Raw genomic sequence first — 24067 nt, forward strand, 5'->3', positions numbered from 1 at the left:
GTCACAAATGGCTTTGCTTTTACTTAGGTGTTCAAAGAAATGTTCATTGGATGGCAAGTTTGCTTTGCTTAAAAAATCAGGCTGAAAGGACTATTCTTTTTGACAAAAGAATAAAGGATGATAGGACTATGCTAATGGCCTAATATATATGGCACAATTCATTTATGCCGTTTATACCTTCTTAGCATCCGAATCATCACCATCGATCAAGTGTACAAGAGAAAAAAGTAGTTGCAATATGCATGCACAGGTGTTCGAATTATTATTAATAATATTTGTATAATTTTTTCTTTTAATTTTGCATAACCTTATTTTTCTCTGACTTTAATATGTTTATTGTTGACTGTTAATATGATGACGCATGTGAGGCACTTTTCATGATGCAGACGCAGACATGCAGTACGACTGTACAAGTTTGAATTTTTTTTTATTGGAAATTGTTATTAAATTGAGAAGATTTCAAAAATTTGGTAAGGTGCACTGCGACGCGATACAAAGCAGAGGCAAAACACTTTTTTTCAATTACGAGTGACTATGGCCTATGGTTCTCATGCAACTTCGAATATTTTTTATGTTTTGATTTTTTGGACGAATTATATAAGTAATCATATAACTATTGATATGAAACTTAATTACATTTAAGCTCACTCATTAATACGAGACTTAATTACCTTTAATGTCACTCCTTTTAAACAATGTATCTTATGGGATCGAATTCATAATATCATTTTGCGTGTTATCAACTGAACTAATATTACTGTATACACAATTTGCATGCCTAACAACAAAAAAAGAAAAAGAGAAACCTAATAGAGCGGAGAGTTGAAGAGCAAGAGCTAGGGAAAGGGACAAACAGCCCTTCGGAGATCTCAAGGGCCTTTCCCTCGTTCTCTCCGAACTCTCACTTTGTCTTCTTATTTGCTCCTTTTCTTCTCTCTTCCCTCCCCAATTATTCATTCCCTCATGGCCACCACGCTTTATTCAACGCCTTGTCGTTCACTGGCTACTTCATCCTCCTCTTCCTCGTCGTTGCAACCCTGCCCTCTGTCGTCTAACCTCGCTTACCCTCAACGCGTCACCTTCTCACAGCGCTTTCTCGCCTCCAAGGTCTCTCTCAAATCTCAACCCCAACCGTATCAGATTCCCGTTCACACCCAGCAGCCGGAAGGTTCGTTCTTCTTCTTTGACTTTTCTTATACCCTTTTGTTCGTTTCGCTTAAATTTTTAACCTTTTCTTGTGGGCACTTTCCATTCTTTTTATGCTGTACTGCACATGAAATTCGGATTTTACGTTGTGAGAGTGAAACCTTTGGGATGTGTTAGGGAGAATTGGAATTGTGTGTTTATGACATAATATGAGTTTAATAGGCATATGTCAGCTTAAAATTTTACCCCGTCACACAATCAAAAATCATACTTTTAAGTAGAATAGTAGATATTATAAAATTTAAAAACTTACTGAATAAACCATCAATTTAGTCCCCGAAGTTTTGCCATCTCTCCTAGATAGCCTTTAAACTCAATTATTGAATATCCATCAGCTTAGTCTCTAAGTTGGTATATTTTACTAACATTCAGTGACCAATTAGATGGATTTTCCAATGCTTGGAGGACTACTTATTATGATTCCTAATACATGGGGATTACTTATATAATTTTCTTCCTTTAGGGGCAATTTAGGAGAGAGAGTAATACTTTAAGGATGAAATTGAGGGTTTATTCCTGACTTGCCTTATATGGCAGTTTGCAATTGTCAGATCGTGTAAAAATTTACACTGCTATTGCATATATTATTTATTCTTATAATATATGGTTCGGGAAATCATTAGTGATAGTATGCATATGGCTCGTGAATGTAGGTACAGTGACAGCTGCTGTGACCCCTGTTGAAAATGGCACTTCTCACAAGCAGTTGAAGGCTGACTTATTGTCTCTTAAGTCCCCAGATGAGTCTGAAGACGGTTTTGAAAAGGATGAAAATGAGTCCAGTGTTAGTATTACTGTTGTTGGAGCCTCTGGAGACCTTGCTAAGAAGAAGATATTTCCGGCTCTCTTTGCGCTTTACTATGAGGATTGTCTCCCTAAGGTTGAATTTGGATGGATAGTTTTCTTTTTTATTTGTGTTGTTTGGATTGAACTAATGCTTTGGTTTATGGCAGCACTTCACCATCTATGGTTATGCACGAAGTAAGATGACTGATGCAGAACTGAGAAATATGGTTAGCAAGACCCTCACTTGTAGAATTGATAAGAGGTAATCGTTATATCTCCCTTTTCATTATGTTTAGAGTTAGGGGACATCTTTAATGTTTGGAAACTCATGTCGTGGAATTTCAGAGAGAACTGCAATGAGAAGATGGACCAATTTCTAATAAGATGTTTCTACCATTCTGGTCAATATGATTCTCAGGAAAACTTTGCAGCACTAGACAAGAAGCTGAAGGAACATGAGGTAGTTGAAAAAGGGATGATCTGAAATGACTCTAGTCTATAACTTAATGTAGTTCAGATTCCTCCTGTAAGAACTAAGAAGCAAGCACTGTTTTAAATTTAGTTTTTTGAAACAGTAGTATTTTATTAATGGGAACTAAATACAATTTCTCAATTGAAAGCAAAATCACATCTTTTTTTTTTCCCCCCACTCTGCACCTCTTTTTTTGCATGATATTTTAATTTGCACCAAGTCCTATATTTTAACAGTTAAAGGAACTTACTCTTCTATTTTTTTTTTTGTCTGCATAGTTGAAGCTAATCTGAGCATTTTTATAATTTAACCATTCTGTTTGAATATGAAAATTGTTTTTGTAGGGTGGGAGAACTTCTAATCGCCTGTTTTATCTTTCAATTCCTCCTAATATATTCATAGATGCTGTTAAATGTGCAAGCTTGTCAGCTTCTTCTGGTAATGGTTGGACCAGGGTTATTGTTGAAAAGCCTTTTGGCCGTGATTCAGAATCTTCGGCTGCATTAACAAAATCACTCAAGCAGTATCTGACAGAGGATCAAATTTTCAGGTTTCGAACTAAAACTGATCATTTTCAACTTTAAGATTGTAAAATACATTTTATAAAATGGGAAGTATTATACAGGATTGACCACTATCTTGGGAAAGAGCTTGTGGAAAATCTTTCTGTTCTCCGATTCTCAAATCTCATCTTTGAACCATTATGGTCAAGGCAGTATATAAGAAATGTACAGTTGATATTCTCAGAAGATTTTGGCACTGAAGGACGTGGCGGGTAACCTTTATTCCTTAACAGCTTTAACACTTTCTGTTCTTATATATGGGATTCTTATCCATTTTCGTATCTGTACCATGTTTAGGTACTTTGACCATTATGGTATCATAAGAGACATTATGCAGAATCATTTACTTCAAATACTAGCACTCTTTGCGATGGAAACCCCTGTTAGTTTGGATGCAGAGGATATTAGAAATGAAAAGGTCTCACATGATTATATACCTTGAACTCAACTGTTCTAAATAGTCATGTTTTTTTTTTACCAGAATTTCAATTACCTGATGGATGTCAGGTCAAGGTTCTTCGTTCGATGAGACCCCTACGACTTGAGGATGTGGTTATAGGTCAGTATAAGAGCCACACTAGAGGAGGAGTTACATATCCAGCATACGTTGATGATAAAACTGTACCAAGCGGCAGCTTAACTCCAACATTTGCTGCAGCTGCCCTCTTCATAGATAATGCAAGATGGGATGGGGTACCTTTTCTGATGAAGGCTGGGAAAGCATTACACAACAAAAGGTAAGTGGAGGAAATAAATTTTACTTCATATATCATGATGGTTTGATGCCACCTATTTATACTTTCTAGGTATCCACACCCCCTTTTAGATATATTTAACTGCTGTGTTGTTTTTGGTTCAGAGCTGAGATACGGGTACAGTTCAGGCATGTGCCAGGTAATCTGTACAATCGGAATTTCGGTACTGATCTTGATCGGGCTACAAATGAACTTGTTATAAGAGTTCAGCCTGATGAGGCTATTTATCTGAAGATAAACAACAAAGTTCCGGGTCTGGGAATGAAGTTGGATCGCAGTAATCTCAATCTTCACTACGCTGCAAGGTATTTTCCTTTTACTCTAAAAATCAACTTCATGGGACCCCTGAAATACACTCTTCATTGGATTATTAACTCACAAACTTACCTCATTCTTAGTTTCTTATCTTCTTAAACTGGTAGCAAGATGTGACATTGATCTAATGTACATATAATCTTTATGGGCCTGTGGCATGTTTGCGACTCTATAATTGCAGTATATCTTGCTCCGTAAATGAAATTGGGAATTTTGGCGGATAGTAAAGTGCCATTTATAGATGACATATTCTATGATCACATAAGCTAACATTTTCATTTTTACTTCAGATATTCAAAGGAGATTCCAGATGCATATGAAAGGTTACTTCTGGATGCCATTGAAGGAGAAAGAAGACTCTTCATTCGTAGTGATGAACTGGATGCTGCTTGGTCACTCTTTACACCTGTACTGAAGGAGCTTGAAGAGAAGAAGATAATTCCAGAGTACTATCCTTATGGTAGTAGGGGTCCTGTTGGTGCTCACTATCTTGCAGCCAGACACAACGTGCGATGGGGTGACCTTGGGACAGACGTAGACCATTAACCCTCGCATTTTGTTGCACTTCTGATCGGCCTAAGATGTTAGCTATTATGCATGCTATTTTGTGGTTTCTTCTTGGCATGCAGTTTCTTTTCTCATCAGCAGCATGGTTACTTCTCTGGTGGAAGACAGGTACCAGGCACACACGAAAATCATACAAAGCAATAAAAGCATCAAATTTCAAAGTCCAGTAATAAAGCTCTTAGATCATTGATTTTTTTTTTTTAGTTTTTGTTGCTATTTGGGACAGTTTGGACAAGAGCAAATATTTCATTTAGTTGCCAATCGATCTAGTTAGGTGATGTATTTTGATTTTGCATTTTGCATTTTGTGAAACACAATTAAAGAGAAAATGAAGAAAGTTAGCAAGTTGGTATGAATCTCAACCCATTCAAGTCACTCTCTTGTTACTTTGATGGTATTACTACTATTAAACAACGAGGATATTTTTATCAGTTCATATTCAACTGAAGTTTCCTTTATCGCATAAGTTACAAAATATTGTTTTTGTAGTTGGACAATATAAATGTCGTAAAATTAATATTTCCATAAAATACTAAACATGTTAGCACATATTTTAAACCATGCATACAATTTTAACGGTAATTCTACATGTTCCGAAAGTATATACAAACATTATAAATATAAGGTCATTTAAATGTAGGTTTATATATACCAATTTGCTTAACACTTTTATCAATGGGAAAGAAACAAAGTGATTTAAAGAAGAGAAGAGAGGAGTTCTAATGTAGGGTGCAGAGAAGAACAAACGAGGGAAAGAAATTATTACCTTATTTTTTGGTTACCATGAATTATATTAAAGTATGACTTTTGCTTAAAGAGATAAATAATTTAGAAAGATTCAATATAAAAGATCCATCACACCAAGTATAGATGGGCTGCGGGTTATAATGAATAAGACAAAAAGTACATATTTAATTTGGGCTAAAAAATAAGTCTAAATCTTACAAAAACCATTTTTTGGGTTTTTAATGGATTTTTGCGGGCTTATGAATCATAATTGGATCGGACTAAAAATTTATATTTGATTTGGATTAAAAAAATTTAAGTTTAAATCTTATATTTTTTTAGGCAGATCGGTCCGACTAATTTGATCCATTTTATCATTTCTACCGGCAAGTAATGTTGGTAATGATTTAATGATAAACTAAAATTAAAGATTAAGTGTTTGTAAGTTTGGTACACAGATTAAAAACTAAAAAAAAAATAGCATTAGAAAATAGAAAGTGTGTGCGAACCAATTTTTTCCTTCCACTATGAGAGCGATGATAAACAAACAGGTTGTTCCTCCGTATCATGGAGTAATATATGTCAAAATAAAGAAAGAATTATCAAAATGAAATTGAATGATTTATAAAGAAAAGTAACATTTGAATTAAATAATATAAATTTACAAGAAACCTTAATTTTAGTTTGAGAAGATTACAGCTGCATAATAAGTGATCCCTTTACCAGTTAAATATTCAAGAAACATTTCATTAGTACGATCCACCCCATGTGATTCATCATTCACTTTTAGACGTGTATTAATGATTAATATGAGTGTGTAAATATATTGTTTACAGTTTTAACGGAGATTTTACATGTTTTGAAAGTATATCCATTATACATGTTACAAATATAACTATATATAAGTTCATTTAAATATAGGCTTGTGTAAAAAGAATTCTTCTATCCCTTCCCTTGCTTTTCTGACTAACCAAATGCAATGCAAGTGCGGTTATCTTTGGCAATGGCAGATACATACGTGTGAATGGTGCAGACCTCGTGTGACACTGCACTGCACTACTTGGTTTGGATGAGACAGAAAAAAGTAAGGAGAGACAAAAGAAAATAATGATGTGGCAATACACTTAGTTACCGTACATGTCAGTACTCTGTCTGCCACACTATTCTAATAATTTTATTTTTTGCAGTGAATTTCACTTGGAGCAGTGAAGATAAATTGAATTATGTTAATTTTCTGGTATACAACATAATTTTAGCCTTGTTCAAGTTGATGTTATATTTTTACTTATTTGGTACAGTTTTATTATATTCATTTGTATAAACTTAATAAAAGAAAGTATAGCACTAATAAATTTGGACTATTTTTAATCAAAGCAGTTGAAAAATTTGGGAGAAATTAAAACCCTAACTAGTAATTGATAGTTGAAAGTTCACAAATAACTTATTAAATTAGAAGTAATCGATAAAATTATTAATAAATGTAAAATAAAAAAAACATATTTATATCATTTTTAATGCTATTTTATTAACGAAATAAATTTTGAAATATTTATAATTTTAATTTTTTTATAATTTTTTATTTATAGATGAATTATTATATTTTTTCTATGTATAATTTACCATTAATATTAAATTATATATTAAAATATTTTAAACGTGTTTAAAATAAAGTAAAAATAACATACACTCGAGTAGATATCTTACTTCTATTAAGTTTATTAGTGTAGTAGTTTAAATATCTCTTGAAGTATATAATGTTAGAAATAATAAAATAAACACATAATCTATCAATATCTTGAAATATAATGTTGAATAATAAAATAAATATTATAAATAGTATAACGATTAAAATAAATAATGTAATATAAAAGCATACAAAATAAATAAATAAAAAATATTATTTATCATTATCAATAATTCATTAACAGGAGGGTAAAAGTAATAAAACCCTATTTTAATTATAAGTGGAAGAAGAGAAAAAATAAATAAATCTTACCTTATATAAAAAATAGTAAAAGGAATTTTTTTAAAAAAATCTTTCAATAATAAAAAAGTTATAAAAATATTTTAAAAAGTTAAAAATTAATATTAAAAAAAAACACTGTTCGAAGTAATTTTTTAGCTGATAAAATTAAAGTTAGAGATTGACTGAAATAATATGTTGAAACATAACCTTATTTTTTGAGAACACATTGCCTTATATGATGCGTCGAGGAAGACTGTCACGTTAATATGAATTTGACAAGATAAGTTTTTGCATCAATTTAAAAATATGAAGAAAAAAATCTATAATCAACCAAATTTCTATGCACGTATAAAAAATTGTCACGTTTAATTTTTATGAAATAATTATTATAAAAAATAAACTTACTATTCATAATTTATTATTAAATAATAATGTAAAAAATTTAAATTATCAGATGCATAAATTATTTACCCTAAAAATATAAAACAAAAGAATATACCTGAATCAAAGATTTCATACTATAATGGCGCAATTCTAATTCTAATAAAACTCAAACTCTAATCAAGGATTTCATAAGAGAGATTGAAAGCGATTAAGGGAACGAAAGGAAAAGGAACCATCCATGTGATCATGTTGCATTTGGATGAAAAGAAGAGAAATTCTTTGTTTCACTGATTCTACATATTAGACACAATCTTATATGCATGGGGACTCAATCAATAAAAAAGACCACCTTACGACAAACCCAGGATTTTGCAGCCCCATGACCCATGCCTTATGCTTTACAGCAATTTATTTATCATACATTTCTAATGCAATAGAGGAGATCGAGTACAATTTATTATTTTGTAATGGAGAGGGATAGATCTTCTTCTTGTTATTATACTTCAATCCTGAAGAATTGAATCGACAATAATTATTTTTTATGCATGTGGGATATATAGTATCCAGTATTATTTTTTAAGATATTATTGGGTATTTATTTATTGGTTGTTGATTTTTATAACAGGACACTTATTGTCCTCCTAATTATTTTTTAGTTGGCAATGTTTTACAGTGATGTTATATAAAACCAAACTTATATACTTACAAAATTTTGCTCACTGTTTCTTGCGTGTCCCAACCAAATATCACTATAGGAACGACAAAATATATGTGTCCACAAAGATCTTCAGAGATTACTATAAGTAAAATAGAGGACTTGACCCAGTTAGTAAACATGAATGTGGTAAAAATCATAATATAATACTCATCTCATGCATCCCACACATGTTCGTGACACATATTTAACTTCTTCTTTTTTTAACCTTTTGCATTCATTATGATTTTCCACTCTTATGAAATGAGGACTTATATTTTATTATTTTACAATGAGTTTCTTAATAGATGCCTTTTCTTGATAAAACTTGTCAACAATTTTTTTTGTTATAAATTCATCATTAATTGGAGAATTTAATTAGTTGAACTATAGTTGTTTTTTTTTTTGTATTCATTTAATAAGTATTTTAAATTATTAAACAAAGTTATATTTATTTTCATGATTTTTAAAATTTTATTTATATTTATTAAATAACCTTAAATATCATGCACTTGTCCTGTGGATAGGAAATGAATCTATGCGATAGAGATAGGACAAGGGTAGGAGAAGCACTATCCACCCTCATTTCGTTTTGTTGACACTCTTAATTGATAATGCAGACTTTAATATTTAGAGAGGCATGATATGGTCCACAATGAGTTCCAACTATACGACACTTTTGCTTTCAAGTTTTCCTTATTGCATAACCATGTATCTCAGAAAACACAAAACAAATTATCAAAGATTGAAAGTTAAAACACTGCGAGTGAGTTTGTGCGGCTAGCAAAATCTTCTACAATATGTAGTACTCATATTTGTATTTTACGTAGATATAGAGTGCAGAATTTTAATTCTTATATTTGAAATTAAAGTCTACTAATATATAGATACGAAAAGAAATAAAAAAATATTTGATGCCTTAATTTTTTTTATTAACAATATTTGACATTTTATCAAGTGGTATTGTGATAAGATTATAGCTTTTAATTATTTGATAATATTTGACATTTTTATGTAATATTTTACTGCTTTTAATTATTAATGGCATAGACATTGATGACTGATTTTCTTGTGACATTGAAAATAAATACTTGTGTTGGAGATGAGACAAGGTCGGGAAAAGAAACTGACCCTAGGCCCACCTTTAATTTATTTACAATTTTTAATTGCTTTATAATTTAACATATATAATGCATATACATTCATGTCAATATTAATTGATTCTTAAGGTGACTATGCTGTCGGCTCCTTCTTCAATCGACATGTTGTTGTCGCAGTCTTATGTTGAAGTTGAACTCCTCTCATTGCTTGGGAGTTTATGATTTAATGCTTTTTTTTTAATTCTATGATACACATGCTTTTCACCCTTAATTTTCTCACGATATCATACTTTGTATTCATTACTAGTCTTTCATAATTTTTACTTTAATGGTAGCATAACTTAATTTAAGTTGTTAACTTATTTTTAGTGAGTCTCATCTTATCTCTATACTCCCACAATAATTCTTATTTTACACTAATTTCTTAACACAATCTTCAACAACCTTGATAATAGTTCCTTGTATAAAAACTATATAAAAAATCATTTGCTCTAATAATATTTTCAATATTATTTAATTTTTTACAGCTCAAATTTATTTAACCTTAAGAAACAACCTAAACAACTCTATTAGAAAGATTATTTAATTCTCCAGAAAACCTATCTCAATTGATTAAATAAAGTATAAGAATTTATAAATTTTATCTTTTGATTTTCACAAATAAAAAAAAATCATTCAGATAGTCGTTATCATAAAAGATTCTGTGTGTTCCGTATTACTTGGATACGTTATATACTACTAGTATTAATTAATTATTAATTAAACTCCTATCATCCAAGGTGCAACACTCATTAGCTTCATGCATCCAGTAACATGATGCTTGTATATATAGCTGTTTCAGAACACTGTTTTTCACAGTTTAAGCTGTTTCCATTAGCTAAACAATATTTAACAAATAAAAATGCATTCATAAAGTTTAGCGTAAAACTTACTAAAATAAATCATACTAATAAATATTTTTTTGATAAATTTATCTATAAAAATTTATGAGAAGATTATAAAATATTTTTTGAATCTAAATATGCTACTTTCAAAATATTATTGAGCCATTTTTGCTATTAATTCATTCATATTTATAATCTAATTATAAAACAATTGTTATAGACTTATAGTAATCTGTTAGAAAGTCTTTCCCGCATGAAACATACGTATCATTTTTTAATCAAACAAAAAATAATCACGGTCGGAAAGGGGGAGGGAGGGGGGTGTTCCTATGTTAAATTAAATATCTTCACTTGTGTCCTATAAAATATTTTTTTCTTAATTATTTAACAAAACCTAATAAACAATGTGTTTGTTTTAAGGAGTCAAAAATCATGTCTAGAAAAGTGAGAATCCATATATATATATATATATATATCACTTTCATGCTTAGTATAGGTTTTAAAAGAATAATTTTTAGAATTATTATTTTATAAGAAGATTACATATCCATCTTTCCTTGCGGTTTATTAATTTCTCATGATGAGAGATGAATATCTTACTTCTTCATTCCTTAATTAACTTTGCATGTCTACTTCATTTTAAAAATTATTTTTTCATGATTAAAATTAAAATATCATTAAATGCTAACTAAACGTGTATATCGATTTCTATAAAGATATCATTTGTCATTGTGATATTTCCAACAATATCATTTTGAGAAATACTTAAGAAAATCACTTCTAAAGAATTGCCATCTTTGTGGACAAGCATATGGATACTCTTTTCTAAATTTAGAAAATAAAAATCAAATTATTAAATGTCATGAATATACTTGGATATCTATTACCATCATAATTATTTAACTTATCATTCATAACAATTAAATTTTAGTGGTAATAAAAGAGTTACATAATCTTATATTTTATTTGAGATAAAAAGGGTTAAATAATTTGAATATTATAAAATGAATAATTTTTATTTATGAGTGGAGGTGAAATTATAGTTGGTTAAGTGAAGATGGATGCCAACTCATTCTTAAGCGGTTTATTGATTCCATGGAAGGCAAGGCTAAGACTAAGAGTAGAGATGCCAGCTCATTCCTAAGCGGTTTGTTATGAGAAAGGACATCTTATCATGATGCAATCCAACATACACATGTTTCAGTCGCCACCAACCACATAACTCTAATTTTTTTTTTATTTTTCATCTTTCTCAACAAATTAAAAGCTAAAACACTTTAGTCTTTCACTTTAACCGCAAAGCCTTAAAATGGTGTATAAAAAAAATATTAAGTATAATCATAACGGTTAATTATAAAAGTGGCTACTGAAATCATGATAAAATATACGCATATATGTGCATGTTTAGCTTTTACGTACTTTTCTAAAAACAAAATATAAAATCCATTAATAAAAAACATTTTTAAAGTAATTGTTATATATTAAAAAATTTACTATATAAGATAATAATTCGTAATTGGATTAAAATATAATTTTTTATACTATTAATATCTTCTAATTAAATTCATATGTATAAAATTATAAAACTGCTAAAATTTGAATTATAATTTTTTCATAAAGTTTTTTTTATTAAATAGAAAGATAATCTTAAAATAACTTGTCAACAAATTCATAAATTTATAAATAAAAACAAATAATAATCTAATATTCTTAAAATGTGAAATATATATATATATATATATATATATATATATATATATATATATATATATATATATATATATATATATATATTCTCTGATAGGTTGATATTGTTAATCATAGAAATAAAAAAATATATTTTTTTTATAAAAGAGTATATGAATAAAATAAATTATTTAATTAAATAACATATTTTAATTATATATATGGGGTCATACCTGCTCTATTCTCACACAAAAATACGATTACATACACACTTCCATCCCAGTCCCAATAAATAAATAATTATTCTTCCTATTTACGGATATTTTTTTGCAGCCACTTTGGTTCCAGATCCATTTTACCATCCCTATACCTCGGTCAAATTTTTACTGTATTATTTTTTTAATAATTCTTTTCTTAATTACTTAATAAAATTTTTTTGGTAAAAAAGTAATAAAAGCAGGGCATTAATTCTTTGGATATTTTCTTCTTCTCTTTCACGAGGATAATCACTAGTCAAAAGGTCGTTACTTGGGTGAATATACATCAATTAATCAAGTGACAAAGGAGTTCCCAATAATTGTAAGATTTTTTTTAAAAATAAAACAATATAAAATATTAATAAATTTAATATTATTAACTAATTTTCCTAGTTGTTGTGAAGTAATTAAAAAGAGGTTGATATACAAGACTAGAGGTAATACATTTATCACTTCAGACGAATTATATCCAAAAAGTCACAACCCTTTTCAATTTAATGAAATATAAAGTGAAATTTTTTAAACTAATGTCTTAAATGTTTAAAATGAGTAGTATTTATTTAGCTTAATTGTATTTATTCACCAAGTTTTTTTGCCCCTAAAGTGATAACGTAGCATCGTCATTTTTCACCACCTTTGTTAATATAAATTGTATTTTTAAAATTGTAAAGACTAAAATTTTGTTCTAAATTTCATAAACTATAAATATAATTATACCTTTCTTAATATAAAATTTGATATGTCCCTTATAAGGTAAAGAGTTGTTATTGTTACCATACGAAAGTCAAAGTTAGTTTTTGGACAGACATCTTGAGTAATTAATTAAACATTTATTGATCATCAATTGTGATAATAAATAATATTTAGCCCCATGAAAAAACAAAAACAAAAGCAAAGCCCCTTATTTATGATGAGTGTAAAATCGATAGGGTGTGTTGTGTTGGTGTTGTGTGGTGTGTCGTTGGGAGGGGGGAACTCTTGGTCTAGCTTTGGAGCCATCCCACCAATCCATCACCCGATCACATTTCAAAGCCCCAACACATCACAATTTACACAACACACATCACAATTCCGAACTTAGTGTACAACGAAAGTCCAACACACGAATCAAATCAGACACACAACACAAACACAACACACACTCACTCTCCGTTATCCACACACACCATTACTCTGTTCTGTTCTGTTCTGTTCTGCTCTGTTCTGTTTCCCACCACACCCCCCCATGGATTGTTGGTACTCTCCTCACCCTCTCCATGATGAATTCGAGAAGCTTGTCATTCGAATGAACCCCCCAAGGTCAAACTCTAAACTTTCCAACCATTTTCCTTCTTCCTCCTTTCTAGTTTTTTTATTTTTTTTTTTATTTTTTTATGCAGCTGAATAGTGTGCTTCATGTTATGTTTTTGCAGAGTTGCTGTGGATAACATTTCAAGCGGAACAGACACTGTCATAAAGGTTCCAAATTCACCTTTCGTTGGCTTTGTCTTTTCTGCATTGCCAAAGGGTCCTTTTTCTCTTTGTGTGACCAATTTTCCGTGTGTGTTGTTGCAGGTTGATAGCGCGAACAAGCGTGGGAGCTTGTTGGAGGTGGTTCAGGTTCTCACTGATATGAATCTCAGTGTTAGAAGAGCTTATATTTCCTCTGATGGAGAATGGTTCATGGATGGTACGGTTCCCTTCACGCTTCTCAATTTTCCTTCTACCATGGCTTTGGTGAATTCTTTTTTTTTCCTGTTCTTGTGTAATCTTGTTTTTTTTTTGCTCACTGGCTAGTTTTTCATGTCACGGATCAAAATGGGAAAAAGTTTATGCAAGATGATGTTGCTGACCGCATTCAACAGGTAGTAGATCTGCAAAACCAATCTCAGACCATATTTACTTTGACATTTTTTATGGTTGTTCATTTCCTGTATAATTTGGCATTGAAATTAGGATGAAGTTTATTTTATATTTTTCTTTTTATCCCCCTAATAACAACACTCAATTATGAGTTATCGTGGTTTCTTAACACCTTTATGCTGCTCAATTTTTCAAATTTCGGCTTAGAGCTGTGTGAATTCATGACCTTGAATATCTGCTATTCAACTATTTGTCGTTATCTTTGAATGGAATAGGAGATGGAAAACAAAGGGAAAAGGAGTAGTTGGCTTGTGATTTTTTGGTCTGCATATAACTCCAAGAAAGGAAATAAATCATGATTCTGTTTATGATATTTCTTTTCGACAAATCAAATTAACAACTAGATTGAAAAAAGCCCGGACAAAACAAGAAGGACTAGTTTCTTTTCATTTTGAAACTTGAATCTGCAATTTTACTCTTGCTTGTCATTACTGTCTATGGATCCATCTGAATTACTCAATTCATGCTGATAATTCATTTTTCTTGTTGCAGTCACTGGGTCCAAGAGCCTCTAGTTTTCGATCCTTGAGAAGGTCTGTTGGGGTCCAAGCTGAAGCAGAACATACAACCATTGAATTAACTGGAAGAGACAGGCCAGGATTGCTTTCAGAAGTGTTTGCTGTTCTTGCAGACCTCAAATGCAATGTGGTAGCAGCAGAAGTCTGGACCCACAATTCAAGAATGGCATCTGTTGTTTACATCACAGACGAGGCGACGGGATTGTCCATTGACGATCCGGATCGCCTTGCCAAGATTAAGCAGCTTCTACTGTATGTGCTGAAAGGAGACATAGATAAGAAGAGTGCTAACACTGCTGTTTCTGTTGGTTCTACTCACAAGGATAGGAGGCTGCATCAGTTGATGTATGCCGACCGTGATTATGACGTAGATGATGGGGATTCTGGGTCAACAAGTGACAGGAACAAGCTCCTAGTAACTGTTGATGATTGCATAGATAAGGGATACACTGTTGTGAACTTGAGGTGTCCAGACAGACCAAAGTTACTGTTTGATACCGTGTGCACACTCACAGACATGCAGTATGTTGTGTACCATGGAACTGTCATTGCTGAAGGACCAGAGGCATATCAGGTTTGTTGTTGATGTTCTTGGAATTGACATTCAATTAGTACCTGCACATCTTACCAGCTTAGACTTGTACATCATACTTGGTTATATTACATGTCACGCCATGTTACTTGAGTGGAAAATCAAAAGCCAATCTGGTCAACTCCTTTCTACGTGGTTGCTATTGAAATTCATCACTCAAGATACTAACTATACCATTAAACTTCCCTAATATATATGTTTTGCCTTCTTTTACAGGAATATTATATAAGGCATGTAGATGGAAGTCCTATCAGTTCTGAAGCAGAAAGGCAAAGAGTGATTCATTGTTTGGAGGCTGCTGTTAGGAGACGAACTTCTGAGGTACTACTACCACACATGATTTGGATGCTAATTCACAATTTTTTACCAAATATTTATTAGTGACACTGTTATTTTGTATTTGATATTGTAGGGTATAAAGCTAGAATTATGTGGGGAAGACAGGGTTGGCCTTCTGTCTGATGTAACTCGCATCTTTAGAGAAAATGGTCTTTCAGTCAACCGTGCTGAAGTTACAACCAGGGGCAGCCAAGCCATGAATGTTTTCTATGTGACTGATGTATCTGGAAATCCAGTTAAGAGTGAAACAATTGAAACAGTTCGAAAAGAGATTGGCTTGACCATACTGCATGTAAAAGATGATGTCTGCTCTAAACCTCCACCGCAAGAGAGTGGAAAATTCTCTCTGTCTAATCTCTTTCGGTCAAGCTCTGAGAAATTTCTCTACAACTTGGGTTTGATGAAGTCTTATTCTTGAACCTAGAGTATTTCCATAATTAGGAGCTATATGTAATGCTTTAATTTGTAAACAGTAGATCTTAGTTTAGCCTAGGTAGTCTGCTTTGAATCCCATTGCAATGCTTTACGGTAGATCTTTCTAGATTTGGTGTAAGTTGTAATTAGATGTCAGATTCTAGAGTTTGATCTAGGCATGTTTCTAAGTGAATTGTATATTAATATGCCTTTGTTACATTCTTCTCAGACTCTAATTAGATGTCAAGCTGTAGAGTTTGATCTAGGCATGTTTCTTGGTGAATTGTATATTAATATGCCTGTGTTACATTCTTCTAGTCTCAAGCATTGTGGAGTAGAACAATAATACAGGGTGTATATGTTGTCTTTTCTTGAAATGGGGGATGATTTGGTTCTTTTGTACAAAGAAGAAAAAATCATCGGTAGCTGATAATTTAATTGTTTGAATGGCAGTTTCTTCTGCTCTGCTTCAACTGATCGATCACTTTCCCAAACAAACTTGTCCATTCATTTACAGCAAATTTGGGTAATTGGGTTAAGTGGTTTCCACATTTTAAGGCATGTTGAACACCAATCCAACTTTAACCGGTCATTGCGTTTAGCATGCATGCGTGTGTTTGGAAACTATTTGTTAACATGAATCAATATTCTCTTACCGCGTCAATTCAGAAGGGACTTCTATATCTCTTTTAAATTTAACGTTAAAAATAACATAGGTGTGTGTTAAAAGCGTGTCCAAACACACCGTTAGTAACGTATCATGGGATACACAATTTTCACGCGAAAGGCTACAAGTACTTGCTGTGTTTGTTTAGACGTTAAGTATGTTGAACATGAAAGCTTCCTCTCAGTGAATTGCGTTCAACGTGCATTGGAATGTGAGAAGTTAAACTAAACAGACACTCTAGCTTCATGTTATTATTGAATGAGAAATGTATCTCCAAACACACATGTATTAAATGCATGTTTGGAAGGGCTTTATAAACGCACATCCTTCAATTTCCATGTCAAAATCTTAACATCCATGCATAAGCTAATACTGATTGCTTCTAAAAATTCATGTTACGTCAAGTTCAAAACTATTAAGAAATATCCAAGTCTCACATCAATTGTCTTAATTCTTGGAGTGCACAACTTATATATCTGTTGGACAACTTCACTTAATATAAATTGATTTTAAAATAAATCTAATAAAAATTATTTCCAAACATATATGTATTAAAATACAGATGATGTGCAATCCAAAAAAAGAACTTTACCTCGTATTTATACTCTAACAATAAAATAAATACTTGCTGTAAATTTTGTAACAAGAACACATCACGTTAAACACAGCTACAACAATTTACACATAATAATCTATATAATTAGAAATGATACGTGAGGGAAAAAAATCTGGAAAGAGGATGTTATGTGGCACACTAATGTAGTGGTAGTAGCACGTGTCTTGTACATTGTACAAGAGGTCGTGTAATTTTTGATATAGTAGTGGCTGCGAGATTGAGACGTTTCTTAATTCTTATAGCCACCACACGCTGGTTGAAGAGGGAAGACTACACTTTTCTTTTGTGGAAAACTGTGCAGGTTCAACTAGAATCACTCATTTTACCTTATAGCTCTGACATATAATCCAGAGACAGATAATATAGATTGAGTTATGAAAGTTGTCCATCCTTTGCATATACATCACTCTAGATTCATGCACATTTTGTTACTTATGTAGCTGTACGCGCAAGATTTACAGCTTGTTTGATTTGGACACAAACCATCACATATGGTAAAAAAGTACAAATATCAATGTGAATTTGGCTTCTCAATATAGCTACAATTTACAAAAGGAAATAAAATTCCCTTTTGCTGGACTTCCAAGGGCATAACATTTAGGAATGCTAATGGGACTCTTTCTTTTACACTGGCTGTTAAAATTTATTGAAATCTCCTATTCCAGTGAATTCTACTTTTAAATTAAGAGTAAAAATATCATAAATGAAAAATGAGACTCACTCGTTACAAATACACTTTTTAATATATTTGCCTTTACACATTTTTTTTATTTAAAATTTATTCAAATTAAACAATTTTGAGCAAAAGACTTATTAAATGAGAAACAAAATTACATAATTTTATGTTTTTAATAAACTTTAACTAATAATAAAAGAAATATTTTAAAAAAATATATTACTAACATATTTCTTTTGATATAACGGAAGAACATCAAAATGCACATGATTCTGCCTTCATAAGTGGCAAGATCTTAGAAGTTGCACATTGCAGGTGAAAAACAAAAGTTTGAGACATCAATCATGAACTAAATTCATTTACATTTTAAAAAAAATTAAAATAATCATTTTTTTTGTTTTTTATATTTAATATTTTCAATAAATAATATTAAGTAAAATAATAATTTGTCTTTAAAGTAAGAAAAGATAATTTACTTACACATAATTATTATAAGCAATAAAAATGAAGAAATTCCATGCCAAGCAAGCAATTTATCCTTGACACGAAAATTGAAATGGCGCTGAGGCTGACTACTGTTGTTTCAAGTGTTGGTCATTCGGGGAAACCCAGGTTTAGGTTCAGAATCAGAAGTGTTGCTGCCACAGTTAGAAACATGGCCTTCAGTGCAACCTCCAAGGTAATTGATTCCCATCTCCACGTGTGGGCTTCACCTCAAGAGGTAACAGAAAACATACTCCACTTCTTCACCTTTATCTATTTGTATATTATTAACGTTAATAAATATTATTACCACTGTTTGTTTTTATTTTATGTAGTATTAATAAACAATACTTTATAGTAATCACAGAAGTTCTTACATATTTGTTAACCATTAAATTTACTTTTAATTAATTCATCAAAGCTAAAACCTATTCTGCATAATCCTATGCAGAGACTTGTGTGCAAAATAATGATTTTGCACTTTTGTTATCTTTTTATTAGGTTGTTCATATAGTAAATATTATTATTTTTTGTTGGAAATGAAGGCTGGCAGATTCCCTTATTCTCTTGGACAAGAACCTACTTTACCAGGAAATGCCGAGTTTTTGCTCCAGGTATGCATTTAGTTTACCATCTTTCTACCTATGATTATCCCCTTGGTCAGTAACTTAGCAATTGTGTATATACTTTTTGAATATTGTGTAAACAGTTTGTAGATGCCTTATATTCTTGTATTTCCTGCAAATCTTGAATAATTCATTTAGAATTTGATGCAGTTTCCCTATCTTCTGTTTCTCACAAATCCTAATGGCCTGAGGCTAATTACATGGAAACTGAATGTGATTGGATTTGTGTTTGTGTATATATCATTGATGCTGATGCTCACGTTTTCCAGTGTATGGAGGAGGCAGGAGTAGATGGTGCACTCATTGTGCAGCCAATTAATCATAAATTTGATCATAGTTATGTCACAAGGTATGTTCAACAATTTTTTTACACATTTGATGTAAGAGCTCAGTTATTCAGCACTTTTATGTTAAACAATACTGAAATGAGAGTTTGTATGGATGGAATATCTAGTGGCAATATGATCTCTGCATTTGAAGTGTTTTACAATGCTGGAATTGCTACGGAAGGAAGGGAATAGGGTACAGAGAGAAGGATAGGGAGAGGTTTTAACAATGCAATAATGGCAATGCTTGATAGATTGGACATTCTGTTACAAAAAGACCTTTATGTAAAAATAGAGAACTGCCCTTTTGTAATAGAAAAAAAGGAACAAAAGATCTCCAAAATTCTTGGGAAAATTAAACTATATAAACTGTGGACTGTTAAATTACATAAAAACAGAATGTAATGTTGGCACACTTAACTTTTTTGCAAATGTGAAGAAATGCTTGTTGTGTGTATCAAAGTTTTTGTTTCTTAATGTGCAGAACTTAACAAGACATGCCTATGTCTTAATGATCCATCAAAGATAAGGTTAACATGAACTTTCTGGGCTTTGATGACCACATTTTGATTCAAGCAGTGTTTCTGGTTTACTGGAAATGGGAAAAAGACTGCATTTTGTGTGGCATGGAGAGATAGTTTTATTCGTAGTAATTTTCTGAAAAGTAGTTTTAATAGGAAATACAGTGCCTGACACTGAAGGAATCTTAGGAAAGTCTAATCCCAAAGTCCTGACAATTAGGATTTCTTCTCATTAGATCTCCAAATACTGATCCTATATATCCAGAATAATGGCTTCATACTAGCCATCATTTCTATTCTATTTGCTTAATTGCTTGAAGAAAGGGGCCCTCCTTATTTATTTGTGCTTGCGTGTTTGCACATACATGTGCATATTAAGGAGTCTTTCTCCTTAGTAAATTATATTTTTCTCCCTTCTGAGGTTTTTTTGTAATCTCAGATTTTTCAGATGCAGGTGAATAACAACCATATTTGAGAATGTGATATATGCTTAACTATATGCTTCATCTGATTGGAGAAAATTGGAGGAAATTATTGAAAGGGATCCTATAATGAATAATAACCCTGGAAATTTGGTTTTTGACTGAGCCCAATGACATTGTATGGCTATGGTTCATGTAGCCAACCATACCTAGTGAGATAAGACTATTGTTGTTGTGATTAGCTTTATTTGATTTATTAGTTGCTATCTTAATATTTGTTGGACTGTGAGTTGGATGGCCGTATATTAGAGGAGAAACTTTCACCTGAACTTAATTTGGAGTTCTTTTAATTTTTTTTAGTGTTATTATATTATATTACTCATGTCAATTTGTTCATTGGACAGCGTTTTGAATAAATACCCAACGAAATTTGTTGGTTGTTGCCTTGCTAATCCAGCAGATGATGGAAGTGGGCTTAGGCAGTTTGAAGATCTTGTTTTGAAGGTTTAATGGATTATTTTTTTTTATCAAGATAGATTATTTTATTAGAAATCAATTGATTTTTCCTTTTTATCTGTGTTAGGACGGTTATCGTGCTGTTCGATTCAACCCATATTTGTGGCCTCCTGGAGAAAAGGTAGGCATCCCCTTTTCTTTCTCACATGTCTGTCTTGTCTGTTCATGATTTAGGGTGAAGAGATACAATCGAGTCATTCTCTTTTGCCCTTACTCTTCTATATCACTGTGTTTAGTGAAGAAGGTAGTAATTAATAAAGAAGCCTTCCTTCTCTCAAACGTGTATTGAATATTCAGTGGTGAATGTATCCAACAGCCAGTATTATATACTAGGAGGAAAGTTTATAGGACTGACTTAATTGTTGGGCTGAGAGATTGGAACTTGTTATTTTAATTTCTTGTGGTTAAGGGCAGATGGAAGGATATCAAGCAAGGGAAGATCCTTATGTTTTCAGCTGACCTTTTAAAGTAAATCATAATTATATTATTGACAAGTCTATGAATGATTAAAACAGGATATCCTAAATAAAGGCTATAAATATGTTTGGCAAGAAACACTAAATTTGAATAACACTGGATTTCAGCAAAATTTGTTAGAAGGTCTGTTTCTTTCTATTTTATTCTTGCAGATGACAAATAAAGTTGGGAAGGAAATTTTCCAAAGGGCTGGAGAACTCAATGTGCCAGTGGGCTTCATGTGTATGAAGGTGCTTTAACTTCATTTCCTTTTATTGTGTATATAGAAGAACTATCTTGTAAAGTTTCTTCCCCTCCCAGAAAGACAATTTTAGTTTGCTATGACATTCCTACTTGTGGCTTATGTATTGCTACCCTTCTATGCAGTTGTTGGCACACTTTTTTATATCAAGTTGACAAAATTAAGAATGACTGAGTTGAATAATTTCAGGGGCTTGATCTGCATATTTCTGAAATTGAGCAATTGTGCACAGAATTCCCATCAACAGTTGTATTGCTTGATCACTTGGGCTTTTGCAAACCACCAATGTAAGCCATATCTTATGTAAAACAATGGTCTTAGAGGCCCAGATATGTTCCCTTATATGAATATTGTGTTGCAGAAATGATGAGGAAGGTCTTGTCTTTTCTCAACTTTTAAATCTGTCTAGATTCCCACAAGTAAGTGTTTGATTCTTTCCTCATGACAAAACTTCAAGAAAGCAAAGCATGCATAATATTTTCATTTATTGCATTTTCGCTATACTGCTGAAGTCCTTGAGAGAAGCACAAATTTGTAACTGTTGTAGTCTTGTAGATGCTTATTCTTTTTTTGCTAATACCAGACATCAACGGAAGTATTATCTTGTTAATTAAATGAGTAAAATGATAAAAGATGTGAATTCACAAAAATATTAAATCTGAGATATTGATATAATTATCTAGATTCCTTTAACTTTCCGAAGTCCTTTATAAAAAATAACTGTTAGTCTTTGTTTCCTAAATTATTGAAACCTCCAGGATGTGGTACTAAATTTTGATTTTTTGACAGGTACATGTGAAATTTAGTGCCCTTTTCAGAGTGTCAAGAGCACAGTTTCCTTATCTAGATTTGTCTCCTCTCTTTTCCCAAGTTGTCTCTCACTTTGGTGCTAACCGTGTAATGTGGGGCAGGTAACTTCCAATCATACATGTGTTCAGCTAATTTTTTTTTGGAAGGCCAACCAAAATTTGATAAATATGATGTGTTCAGCTAAAATAGAACTCAACTTTGTGAGTAAACAGTAGAATAGGGAAAGGGGTAAGAGAATCTTATCCATAAACAACCAAATTAACTTTTTCTTTTTCCTTTTCCCACCATGCTGCTACAGCGATTTTCCATTTGTTGTTGCTGAATGTGGTTACAAAGGAGCCAAAGAAGCAGTGCATCTTATTGCCAGTGAGATCTCTTTGCCTTTATCAGATTTAGAGTGGATCATGGGGAGGACAGCTACACAACTCTTCCAAAACCAATTGACTCCAGTCAATAGTTGAGAGTGGGGATGCTGTTTGAGTTGTATAAAAAGTTTTTAGCTGTTATAGTGGAAATTAGATGTTGAATACTTGAATATAAATTTACAATTCTGACAGCATTGAAGACGTTTTTTAGTTGTCTGACTGAGCTCTTCTTGTTTTTGGTAACGCTGTGACATAAAAGAACATCTTTACAACTTTTTTCTTTTTAAAAAAGATCTTAGTGAAAAGTAAACAAAAATGAATAAGAATGTGGAGTAGAATCATAATACACGATGTAAATATTGTTGTCTTCTCTTGAATTAGAGGTTAATTTGGTTCTTTTGTGCGAAATAAATCATTTGTTGCTGATAATTTAAGAGTAACTTACAGACTCCTCTGATTTCTTGAGATTGCACACATTCCATTTTTTTTTTTTTATTGTTTATAGAAGCCTCCTTTATAAAGTACACATTATGAGTGGTATATACAAGGAAATGTTAGCCTGATGTTTTTCAAAAAAATTAAGGAATGTTAGTGTAGCCTGTAGAGGTAGAAAAATGAAGGATGTCAAGAGAAATTTGACAAAACCTCACGAAATGAGTGTAATTTACACATAATTTAATTGTTGGAGACAATTTCTCTTGCTCCCGTTCAACTGTGTACAACTTTACTACAATTAATATTTTACCCGAGCTTTGGCATATCCAAAGGGGTACCTAATAGTTGAATATTAATGTTGTACATCGAGACAATTATAAATCTATTATTTTCACATAAAATAAATTAAGATGATTTTCTTCCGGAGAGATATAAGATTAGTTCTGTGATTAAAAAAAGGTGAAAAGAAAAGGGAAAGAGAAAAATCATGGGTTGAAAACATCCTAACTGATATTTCTAATAAAACGAATAAACTAACATTTATCGATATAAAAAAATGATTTTCTTTCAAACACCGTACCACGTGCAAAATATGTAAAAAAAATTGAAGTATAGTGGGGACTCTCCTTTTAGTTTGTTTTCATTACACATTGAATCACAAGCGGGGCTCCTCCTGTTACAGTTGTCAGTTAGAACTTAGAATCTCCAAAGTCAGGTTCCCATCTCCATGTCTCCCACATTAGCCTCTGTTATTGTTTAT

At 31.6% G+C, this 24067-nt stretch overlaps 3 protein-coding genes across 4 annotated transcripts; all 3 read left to right on the plus strand.

The window, feature by feature from the left end:
- The first annotated feature begins 616 nt into the window (after positions 1 to 616).
- On the plus strand, positions 617 to 5020 carry LOC100815891 (glucose-6-phosphate 1-dehydrogenase 2, chloroplastic). Its single transcript, XM_003552612.5, has 10 exons — positions 617 to 1168; positions 1860 to 2086; positions 2160 to 2254; positions 2338 to 2452; positions 2809 to 3014; positions 3090 to 3239; positions 3325 to 3445; positions 3535 to 3764; positions 3887 to 4087; positions 4388 to 5020. The coding sequence occupies exons 1-10, from the start codon at positions 964 to 966 to the stop codon at positions 4641 to 4643; spliced, it is 1806 nt and encodes a 601-aa protein (XP_003552660.1). The 5' UTR covers positions 617 to 963; the 3' UTR covers positions 4644 to 5020.
- Positions 5021 to 13247: 8227 nt separating this feature from the next.
- On the plus strand, positions 13248 to 16472 carry LOC100816426 (ACT domain-containing protein ACR4). The gene is made up of 7 exons (XM_003552613.5): positions 13248 to 13660; positions 13774 to 13819; positions 13916 to 14030; positions 14138 to 14205; positions 14756 to 15355; positions 15590 to 15694; positions 15786 to 16472. Exons 1-7 carry the CDS (start codon positions 13587 to 13589, stop codon positions 16128 to 16130), a joined length of 1353 nt encoding a protein of 450 aa, XP_003552661.1. The 5' UTR covers positions 13248 to 13586; the 3' UTR covers positions 16131 to 16472.
- Positions 16473 to 18583: 2111 nt separating this feature from the next.
- On the plus strand, positions 18584 to 23163 carry LOC100816951 (uncharacterized). Of its 2 annotated transcripts, none has more exons than XM_006601781.4 (10): positions 18584 to 18764; positions 19114 to 19182; positions 19464 to 19543; positions 20868 to 20967; positions 21047 to 21100; positions 21609 to 21686; positions 21887 to 21984; positions 22059 to 22116; positions 22487 to 22608; positions 22806 to 23066. In XM_006601781.4, exons 1-10 carry the CDS (start codon positions 18603 to 18605, stop codon positions 22966 to 22968), a joined length of 984 nt encoding a protein of 327 aa, XP_006601844.1. In that variant the 5' UTR covers positions 18584 to 18602; the 3' UTR covers positions 22969 to 23066.
- The last annotated feature ends 904 nt before the right edge of the window (positions 23164 to 24067 follow it).

Source organism: Glycine max, chromosome 18, assembly GCF_000004515.6.
Source record: "Glycine max cultivar Williams 82 chromosome 18, Glycine_max_v4.0, whole genome shotgun sequence".
Lineage (NCBI taxonomy): Eukaryota > Viridiplantae > Streptophyta > Magnoliopsida > Fabales > Fabaceae > Glycine > Glycine max.

Excerpts from the sequence above, each read along its gene's own strand:
- LOC100815891 (XM_003552612.5), top strand. The coding sequence starts at position 964 with ATGGCCACCACGCTTTATTCAACGCCTTGTCGTTCACTGGCTACTTCA. Across the intron at positions 2,255-2,337 it reads ACTTGTAGAATTGATAAGAG|AGAGAACTGCAATGAGAAGA; the intron begins GTAATCGTTATA and ends GTGGAATTTCAG. Across the intron at positions 3,446-3,534 it reads AGGATATTAGAAATGAAAAG|GTCAAGGTTCTTCGTTCGAT; the intron begins GTCTCACATGAT and ends GATGGATGTCAG.
- LOC100816426 (XM_003552613.5), top strand. The coding sequence starts at position 13,587 with ATGGATTGTTGGTACTCTCCTCACCCTCTCCATGATGAATTCGAGAAG. Across the intron at positions 14,031-14,137 it reads TGGAGAATGGTTCATGGATG|TTTTTCATGTCACGGATCAA; the intron begins GTACGGTTCCCT and ends CTCACTGGCTAG. Across the intron at positions 14,206-14,755 it reads TTGCTGACCGCATTCAACAG|TCACTGGGTCCAAGAGCCTC; the intron begins GTAGTAGATCTG and ends TTCTTGTTGCAG.
- LOC100816951 (XM_006601781.4), top strand. The coding sequence starts at position 18,603 with ATGCCAAGCAAGCAATTTATCCTTGACACGAAAATTGAAATGGCGCTG. Across the intron at positions 18,765-19,113 it reads CCTTCAGTGCAACCTCCAAG|GCTGGCAGATTCCCTTATTC; the intron begins GTAATTGATTCC and ends TTGGAAATGAAG. Across the intron at positions 19,544-20,867 it reads GATCATAGTTATGTCACAAG|CGTTTTGAATAAATACCCAA; the intron begins GTATGTTCAACA and ends TTCATTGGACAG.